Source organism: Hevea brasiliensis, unplaced genomic scaffold (genome assembly GCF_030052815.1).
Source record: "Hevea brasiliensis isolate MT/VB/25A 57/8 unplaced genomic scaffold, ASM3005281v1 Scaf1, whole genome shotgun sequence".
Classification (NCBI taxonomy): Eukaryota; Viridiplantae; Streptophyta; class Magnoliopsida; order Malpighiales; family Euphorbiaceae; genus Hevea; species Hevea brasiliensis.
Genome location: NW_026614585.1, coordinates 6,153,939 through 6,165,033, shown reverse-complemented (window position 1 = coordinate 6,165,033; position 11,095 = coordinate 6,153,939). Strand labels below are relative to the sequence as shown.

Sequence of the window (11,095 nt, the reverse complement as noted above, 5' to 3'; positions counted from 1 at the left end):
TAATATCTGCATCATAGTATTGGGCCTTAATTGCTTCTAAGTTACTCACAAAAGGCGTAGCATCTGCCTATACCACCTCTACATCACTCCCTTTCCAAAACAGTAAAAATTGATGAAAGGAGGAAGGAATGTACCAATTTGCATGTATCTAATCCCTCCCCAATAGAGCTTGATAAGTTATTGTAGAATGAATAATAAAAAATACAGTATTAGAAGACTTACACCTTATAGTTACCTCCATTGGCAGGACACTGAGAGTCTTAGATATAACTCCAATGAAAACTGATATTGAGACATCAGTAGTGATTAGGTCCTCTTTTGTTTTTCCCAATGTCAACAACATCCTGAGTGGTATAATGTTAAGTGTTAACCCTTATCAATCAACACCCTAAAAGTGGGACAGCCATTGAGATGAGCCATTATGTACAAAGGATGCAAGTTCCTAGTTATTCTTTTAGATAGCATGTCAATTGTAACTTTCTTTGGCTCCCTTAGATTGGTGCATTGTATGGTAACTCCATTGCACACTTCAACTTCTAAGGGATCTGCTGGTTTCTCAAGAACCTCCTTAGGCTCTTCCACCATCACCTTCTAGAAAGAAAAAGGTAATAGTAAGTAAGTAACATTATAATCAATAGGTGGTTTCTGACCTCTCTTTCCTTAGTGTGGCACCTTCTCTAAACTTCCCACTTACTCTGAATCTTCTATCACCTTTCTGTTGATTTTGCTTTTTAGCAAAGACTTTCCTTTCTCAACTTCTTTTCATCTTTTTTCTGTTGCCCTCTGCCTCTGAAGCCTCCTATTCTATGTTTGGCTCGGTAGCCATGTAAATTTAGGATGGCACACCACCTTACATTTTTTGCTTGATTATATTGGGGGTGGTGCCACAATCCTGGGGAGGTATGGCAGGTGTGAGATTTTTGGCCTTCTGAGGAAAGTGGTCCGGCTAGCAACTAGCTTTCCTGTTGACTCCTCTGATACCTAGGTATCTGTTGGAACTCTGGTACCTATCACCTTGGTACCTGTCATCTAGGTACCTATCACCTAGCCACTTTTTGGATAGTGATTCAAATTGGAGGCATCTCCTGATTGGGCCCCTAGCAACCCTTGGGAGAGTGCCATAGGCTGAATACATGTGAAAGGGACTTCTAGATTTCTGGATTATCTCAATTTGAACCTACAATCTTCTCAGTTCATTGATGATGCCTTTTAAACCCATAGTGGATGTGTTGATGGGAGCCATAGGAGGAAATGGATCATCATTATGAGCATTACCTCCTTTTTCTCAGGGAACTTCTAGACACCTTTGTTGATACGGTCCTGGATCACTCCCCTGAGAGCCCAACAGCTATTGGTGTTGTGATTCTAGGAGTCATGGTACTTACAGTAATTATGGACTTGCCTCTCAGGCTCCATAGCACCTTTGGGTACCACTTTAGACTCTTTTGGCCTAGAGACCTTACCATTAAAAGGTAACAGAATAGGCAAATTAAACTTTTCAGCCAATGACTGAATCAGCAAAATAATCTTCTCCATATTTATATTAATTTTGTCAAAAGCTATATCCATCCGCCTTCTATGCCCTTCTCCAGGACATCAGCTATGTTTGCTATGAGGTTTATTTCAGTAATAACAAAAGCTAAAACACCTTGCTTTTGGTTTAGAGCATCAGTCAAGGTATATACAGTTTCTAAAACATCTAGATTCTGCACCACTTCTCCATGGGTAGCTGATCCTTTCTCAAATTGTTCCACTATGAGAGGAACTTGAAGATTTGGGCCAACTGTAGTAGGACTATCCTCCGTGTCCTGAGACCTAGTGGTTTCTTTGCCAAGAGCACTTATGGTTTTTGTAGGCATGGTGTTGCCTGCAAAAACAGTATGAAAACAGTAATGTTGAATGAAATGAGACAGTTGTCCCACTGGACATACCAAAAATTATTTGCTAATTTTTGGCCAAGAACAGTGGAAATTGGTGTAGAACGATGTTTTGACACTGTAGGAGATGTGAACACTGGGCGTGCCAAAAATTGTTTGCCAATTTTTAGTGAAGAACAATGGAAATTGGTGTAGAACGATGCTTTAACACTATAGGAGATGTGTCCCACTAGGTGTGGTAAAAATTGTTTCCTATTTAGGAAGCAATTTGGCTGTCTCATAGCTTACGAATGTGCGAGCATGCCAAATACTAAATATATCACTTGAAATTATGCTATGACTTCTCGAATCAAACGATTGTAGGGACGAACTTTACTATAAATCTCACAAATAACAAGTAATTAAAAGTAAGAAAACTGGAATTGAATGCTTTGATTTCTTAAAAGAAAAGTACAAAACTTAAAATTAAATGCAAGAGCATTGAAAAAATAAAAGACTGCTAGAATCTGGTTGAGTTGTTATTGTTTGATATTGTTGGGGGGGGGGGGGGGGGGGGGTTCACGTTGCTGCATATCTGACTTTTATAGCTCTACTTGCAAGTATCTGGAAGACTCCTAGAAGACTCTGAAACACACTTTATCACCTTTCTGTAGTTACTTGTAGTCACATGTCTACTCATTGGAACTGCTTAGAACCGCTTAAAATTGTTGTCAACTCCCTTCTTTCAGATAACCAACTAATAATTATTATTAATTTAATTATTAATTATATCAAGCCATAAGAAAATAAAATTAATTAAATTAATTTCAAAAAAAATTAATTCAGTTAATTCTTAAACTTAAAAATAATTAATAAATAAAATAATTTTTTTGTGTAAACACTTACTTTCCGACTTTAATGGTATATATATATATCCTAAAACATAGATTAATCAGTGGTGATGGACAAATTTAAAATTAAAAAAGAAAAAATATTATATAATTGAGATTATATTATTCTATGTATAAATTATTATGCTTTCCTTATTATTATAAGTTTATTTTTTTGACGCATATATATATAAAAGAATATAAGAATAAATTAAAAATTAAAAAAAAGCACCAGAAATAAATAATCACAGTAGAATAAAATATCAAAACACTATTATTAAATAGTAAATTGTACTTTATTATAAATTGTTCTTTTATATATATATATATATATGTGTGAAAAAATATATTTATAATAATAATGATATATTTTGGTATCTTTTAACATGCTGTCCTACTTTTTTTTTTTAAATAGTAAATTTTCTAAATTATAAAGAATGCTTGAGTCCCTTTTAAATTTTTATTTAAATTTTTTATTTTTAATTGAATTTTTAAATTATTATTTATTTATTTTAATATTTAAACTGTTTAAGTGTTCATAAATGAATTTAAATTATTTTTTACTATTTTTATTTTCCTGTTATTATCATCTTAATTGTTTTTGAATTATTTATATATTCAATTATCAAATTTACATTAATTATTATAATTTTTCTTAAAACAACTGTAAAATGAGTATATTTTATGATAAAATAACTTTTATTTTATAAATAAATTTTATTTTATACACCAACATTATATTAATGAAATATAAAAAAAATATATAATAATGAAAAGTTATTATTATTATTATTATTATTATTATTATTATTATTATTATTATTATTATTATTATTATTATTATTATTATCATCTTAAAAACATTAAAAAAATAATATCTATAGACTTTTTATATTTTATCTATGTAGATTTGCAGTGTATTAAATATGTAAATTTTATGTGTAAGTAATAAATAATTAAATTTGTTTTGCTCTTAAATTTTGATATAATTTAAAATATATTTAATTAATTTTTAAAAAATAAAAATTGCTCTAAACCATTGTGCATATAAATTATTTTTATACTATAGTAATAGTGTTAGACTTTTTTTTATATTGGTTTTTTTATTAATATTACTTTATCTTCTTTTATAACTAAACTCTAAAATTAAATATTTTTATTATTAATTTATATTTTATTTAATGAAATATAATAAGTAAAAAATAAATTTTATATTATTAATATTAATTGGTCTTAAAAAAAATTATATACACATATTTAATATTAATATAGTTAATTATTAAAATTTTATTTCAAATGAATTGATTAAATGCTTTTAATTAATAATTTTTGATAGATTATAATGGCTTTGTTTATTAGATGTAAGTATGATATTTATAATATTATAAAAATGTAGTGAATATATTTTTAATATAAATATTTTTCTATTGATTAACCATATTAACATGTATATATATATATATATATAACTTATCTTATAATAATGGCTATTTGCTATTTGCTATAGTATTAAGAGGGCAACTATTAAGTAATTCATAACTTACATGTAGAATTAGTAACTTAATTACAATTTAAAGTAATTAAATAACTAATGGAAAAAAGGAAAAAAAATTAATGAAATTAAATAAATTATATTTTATAAATAAATTAATTGAATAAAAATAATTATTATTTTTATCTTTCATTAAAAAAGTAATATAATGATTTTAAATAACAACTTTAATTATAAAACTTTGAGTTTTAACAATTAATTGTTAAAGAAAATAATAATTTAAATCATAAAAATTAAAATTAGATAATAATGATATTAATAATGATATTTAAAAGAAAATAAAAGAGAATTAAATTTAACATATATATATAGCAAGTAGGTTTTCTTTTAATACTGTCATATAAAATTTCAAATGAATTACACTTATACTAAGTGGCAAATTTTAATTCAATTTATTGATAGCAATTATTTCATTATTTCCTAAATGGTTATAATTAAAATTAAATTTATTGATGATAATTATTCAGTATTTCATAAATGGTTATAATATATAATTGTCATTTAATTTATTAATAACAATTATTTTAGTATTTATTAAATGATTATAATATATAATTATTACTTAATTTAATTTTCTAAATACAATCTAAATTTTACTCTTAATTAATTTAACCTATCAAATTTTAGTAATACAGCATCAAAGTGACTTTGGACATTTTACTAAATAAACAAAATATTATAAATAAAGTAAAAATTATTTTCCAAGTATATTGTTTCGTTATTAAAATAATTATCAAAATTTCAAAACATACAATTTTTTTTATCCAAACTTTCTAAAAAAGATAACAATAATAATTATTTACTTATTTCTAAAAAAGATAACAATAATAATCATTTACTTTAATCACCCAATTAAAATCCAAATACCACTTCCACATTAATTTTCACCTTTCAACTATAAATAATAGTAAATTATTTATATATTTCCTAAACTGTTATAATTTATAATTATTATTTAATTTAATGTTCTAAATGCAATCCAAATTTTGCTCTTTAATTAATTTAAGCTTTCAAATTTAAATAATAAAAAAGAATTAATTATGCTGAAAATCAAAATTTTAATAGTTTAAAAGAATTAATTATCTTTGATTTAGATAGTTAACTATCCATTAATTTCATCATTAAATTGTGTTAATTAATTTTAAAGTTTTTTAAAAGAAAAAAGAGGAAGGTTAACAATAATTTTTTATTTTTTATATTTCATAAACGGTTGTAATATATAACTCCTTAATTAATTTAGCTTTTCAAATTTAAATAATCTTAATATTTATTAATGAAAATTAAATATTTGAATCTTTGTGAGAAATTAATAATTAATTTTTTTTTAAATATATTCAATTATTAAAGGTAATATAACATCAAGGCGATTTTGGATATTTTACTAAAAAAATAAAATATTATAAATAAAGTAAATTTTTTTTTTCTAAATAGAATGTTTCCTCACCAAAATAATTATTAAAATTTCAAAGCTTACAATTTTGGCAATAGTAACTGCTGCTAAATTGGTAATTGTAACTACTTCCTTTTTATTTTTTTTTTAATTTGAAATTAATTGTTCACCAACTCAAAATGTTGAAAATCAAAATCTTTACAATTTTAAAAAGTTAATTTTCTTTAATTTAGATAGTTAATCATCCACTAATTTCTAAATTTAACCAAAAAAAAATGTCAACTTTAATTTTTTTTTTTTTTATTCTCTAATCGGTTCTAATATATAATTGTGGGTATTTATGTAATTACAAAGTAAGGTAAACTTTTTATGGACAATGTCATGTGGCAATACAATGGAAAATATCATGTGATAATACTAAGTTAATGTATTTTAAATTTTTAATTGTTATCCTTAAATAAAAATAAAAATAAAAACAAAGAGCCTAACCATATAGCTAAGTGTGCTTTAAAAAAAAAAATTGACAAATGAGTAAACAATAAATACTCCAGCATTAAATTAACCACTAAAAATTCAAATTATTTAATGACAAAATCCAATTGCTTTTATTGAAATAAAAACATTTGTTTGAACATAAATACCTAATCACTATTTACAAAAGAAATATATACTATATAATAAATATGAATTAAGACTAATTTTATTAGTTGGAAGGTTTTTTTATTTTTTCATATATTTTTATATGTATCTATTGATTTTATTTTCTTTAACTTCCAATAAAATAAAATCCCTTCATTCCAATTGCAAGCAAAGTCTTGTAATGGCATTTTATTAAAGTAAGACTATGACTTAAGCTTAACTATCTCATGATGCATAATGGCAGTTCCAATTTCAGTTATAAAAACACAAGTATATTAAAGTGACAAAAATTCAGCAGTTAGCTTTGAATAATTGGAGTAATGGAGAATCGGGTTTATAGTCAACGTACAAGTGATCTAATTAACATGATGAGATTAATCCAACAATGTTAATGCAGTGGGTAAGAATGGAAATTCTCGTTCTTTATTAATTAGAGATCTATATAAGAGAATTAAGTGATTTTTTTTTTTTGTTAATAAATAGAATACACGCACACACAGATTGACTACTTTTAAAATCATAATAATTTTAATAGTATTCTTATTTTTATATGACCCATACACACGCATACTGCATATCCAATATGGGATTCCGAAATAAAAATACGTCAAAATAATGTGGTGGACTGTGTTTTTAAAATCATCCACAATGAAAAATTAAAACTTGATATATGAAAATAGATTTAATCATACCCGTAAAAAAATAAAATAAAATAAAATAAAAACAATGGAGCTTAACACTTCCCTTAGGAGCAAGAATTTCCTAGGGATCCTAACTTATTGAAATTTGGGGTTTCTTGGGTTAGGCTATCCGAGACAAACTGGCAAATGGTCCTAATTTATTTCCAAAAATGTTGAAATACAAAGAGATGAGAGTTAGGTCGACTAATATATTTGCCAAAAAAAAGGTCGACTAATATATAGACAGAATCTACGTGGTGGATCCAGAACCCTTCCATACATGTTCTTATGACCCAAAATGTCCAATGTGCTTGGGAGCAAACGGTCACACTCACAGACCTCCCACCTAGGGGTGGCCACGGTCCAGTTTCGAACCGAAACCGATTTGGTCAAAACCGGATCGAAACTGGTCAAAATCGGAACCGGCTTCGAACCGGACCGAAACCCTCATTCTACGGTTTGATTCAGGTTCATAATTTTTTGAAACCGTGAACCGGCGGTTTCAAACCAGATTGAACCGACGATTCCGAATCAGAAAAAACCAACGATTTAAATACAAAAAAATTCAATAAATACTTCACTCTACTCCTAATTCATTTATATATATATATATATATATATATATATATATATATATATATATATATATATATATATATATATATATATATTATTAATTCTCTACACAATTATTCTCTACACTCTCTTTAATTCTTAATACTCTTTCAATTTCTCTCAAATTTTCTAAATAATTATTTTCTACATTCCTTTTAATTCTCAGTACTTTCAAAATTCTCCTACTTTATTATTTTTATGCTATCTCAATTACTCTGTTATTATTTTATATCTTCAATAAAATTTTCAATACCCTCCATTTTAATTTTTTTTATTATATTTTTTAATTATCAATTATCATATAATTTTTTAAAAAAGGGTAAGTAATACTCAATTCAAATTAATTCAACTAAGCTTTTATCAAAAAAATTTATTGGGGTCGGCTATATGGATTCTCTTTATCCATTCTAAACGATTTTGGGTTAAATTCTCGAAAATGTGTAATGCTTCTAGGTCATGTTGTACTATTCTCCTCCAAATCAGTTTAGGTCTACCTATTATTTTCTTTCTATTCTCAACCTAATATGCTCTACTTGTCTAATTGGAGTTTTCCTATGTCTATGCTTCACATGTTCAAACCACCTCAATCCCCCTTCTCTCAACTTATAACTGAAAATTTTGATTCCTCTAAATCATAAAGGGATACATAGGCAAAATTAAATTCATGCACATTTTTCTAATTTTTTTTTAAATTAATTTCATCTCTAATTTTTTAATAAGTTCAAGTTTTTGCTTATTAAATTTTTCTTAAAAATAAGTTATTTTTATTCTTATTTTTCTTATTTTATTTTGATTGAAAGATTTCTAAAAAAAGTTAAAATATTTTAAATATAACTTAAATTCTAAATTAATAAAATTTTTCTCTAATTTTTTCCTTTAAGTCGCTCTTAAACTGCTCTTAAACCCCTTTCAAACCGTCTTGAACTATCAATTTTTGAACCGTCCTTTAAACCATTTTAAACCGGGGCTCGAACCGGAACCGACGGTTTAAGAACCGTCTTCCAAACCATCTCATGACAATTTGGTTCATATTCATAATTTCATTAAATCTGAACCGGCAATTCAGGAATCGTAACCGGCGATTACTGAACTGTGGCCACCCCTACTCCCACCTACCCACTTATTTTCCCATGAAAAAATTACTCGTTTAGACATAGTCAAAAACATTGAAAGCTCGTTTTGTCTCCAATCTACTACACAAATGCCAGTTCGTTTGATTTGCTTTCAAATATAAAAATTGGAATGGATGTCTCTGAATATCGAGGCCCACGGGTACCCTTGATTAAACGCAGTTTGCTGTTTAAAAAAAAATAAAAAAAGAAAGAAAACTCTTTAAATGGTGCGCATGTTCCCAAAAAAAATTAACCAAATATATATGGTACCCTTTTCTTAAAAAAAAAAAATTATTATAGCTTAAAAAATGGAAATGTATTGGGCTGTAAAGAAAGCCCAATAAAGTGGGGTCGCTAGTCACGGTTGTTAAACGGCCTTTGAATATAAAAGGAGCTAGCAGCTGCATCGCAAAATGCAAGACCGGCATACCCATTTCATAAAATCTCTCAGAATCACGAGTCCCTCGTTCTCCTTGTGTCTTCTCTGGTGTTAGAGTGAGTTTTTGTTGGCTTTTTATTGCTAGAACAGAGGAATAACATGGCAAAGATATTTTTAGTTTTCTTCATCATTTCCCTAGTCATAGCCATGCCATGGACACAAGCTTTCCCTTTAGACAACTGGCCTCAGGGACGCAAAGCCCAGAAGAAGACTATAACCAATCTCCAATTCTTTTTCCACGACACAGTTAGTGGCAAGAACCCTAGTGCTATCAAGGTGGCACAGTCCACTGACACCGAAAAATCTCCCACTCTTTTTGGTGCTATTATGATGGCAGATGACCCTTTAACTCAAGGACCAGATCCCAACACCAGGTTGTTGGGTCGAGCACAAGGGCTTTATGCTTCAGCTGGACAGAGTGAATTGTGCCTTATCATGGCCATGAACTTCGCCTTCACCGATGGTATCTATAATGGTAGCTCTATCAGCCTCCTTGGCAAGAACTCAGCCATGAGTCCTGTACGTGAGATGCCGATCGTTGCCGGGACTGGGCTTTTCCGGTAGGCTCGTGGATATGCAATTGCGAAGACGCATTGGTTTGATATTACTACTGGAGATGCTATAGTTGGCTATAATGTTACAGTAGTTCACTAGATATCTTTACCTCTCTCCAGTGATATTGCTAGTGCTTGTGTTTTTAGTTTTATATTCGGTTTTAATTCACAGCCATCTTCCATTTTTATAGCTTACTCGAGTCATTGTGTTAAAGTAGTTTGCTATAATGGTGATCACTAGCTTCCGATATTAATAAATATTTTCTATCAAAAAAATAAATATAAACTTTGGTTCAATTCTTTAAGGATAGTGCTTTTTATTAGGTTTGATATAAGTTGGTTAATTTGCTTTGATAAATCTAATCAGAATTTTTTTTTTTTTTTTTTTTAAGAAAATCTAGTCAGTTCATTGATTTTTATGGATAAATGCCCTAAAACGGAAAGTAGGGTTTTGATCTCAGTTTCAATTTTCGTTTTATTTTAGTTCAAATTGATTTGGTTTAATTTAATTACTTAAAATTTATTTCTTAAAAAAAAAATTGTTTTGAATCAAAACAGATAGAAACCATCCAATCTGGTTTAATTAGTAAGGGAGGGAGATAGTTATAATTCAGTTCAGGCTAATTCTCCACGGTCTAGTCTCAGCCTTGGACTGATTTCGGGGTGTGCGTTTGATTTAAAAAGGTTCAAAATTGACAATATCAGTCCAATTCTAATTTTGATTCTGATTCTCGTTTGCTTTTGGTTTGATTTAGATTTCACATAATCTATTGGTTGAATTTTTTTTTTTTTTTTAATCTTTTGCTTTAAAAAAATGCTCGAACTAGATTAAGCCATCAGTTGAATCGCTAGTTCCATTCTAATTCAATTCAAGGGGGGGAGGGACTAGACTAGGAGTGTGCAAATGGTCGTTTCGGTTCCAAACAGAACCGAACCGATAAAACCAAAAATTAAAAATAAAAAATTTTGAAAATCGAACCAAATCGATCATTGAGAGGGAACCGAATCAAACCAAACTGATAAATATTGGTTCGATTTGGTTTTAAACTGATCAAACTGAATTTTTCAAGAATTCATATTTTTAACATTAAATCCCAATAACAAAAAAAAATTAGAAATCAAAACTCAAAAATTATGGGGTTTTCTTTATATATATATATATATATATATATATATATATATATATATATATATATATATATATATATATATATATTTTGGTTTGGTTAGATTTTTTTCAATTTTTTATGAAAATAATCGAACCAAACTGATTGAGCCAAATTGACTTAGTTAGGTTCAATTTTTCTATTTAAACCGAAATCTGCTCACCCCTAGACTAGACTTCCCCAAGATGATTCCAATAATGTC

General features: G+C 27.8%; 1 protein-coding gene across 1 annotated transcript; it reads left to right on the top strand.

Moving 5' to 3' along the window:
* Nucleotides 1-9,169: 9,169 nt before the first annotated feature.
* LOC131176334 (dirigent protein 23-like) lies at nucleotides 9,170-9,895 on the top strand. The gene has a single exon (XM_058141400.1). It carries the CDS (start codon nucleotides 9,273-9,275, stop codon nucleotides 9,735-9,737), a length of 465 nt encoding a protein of 154 aa, XP_057997383.1. The 5' UTR covers nucleotides 9,170-9,272; the 3' UTR covers nucleotides 9,738-9,895.
* Nucleotides 9,896-11,095: the final 1,200 nt, after the last annotated feature.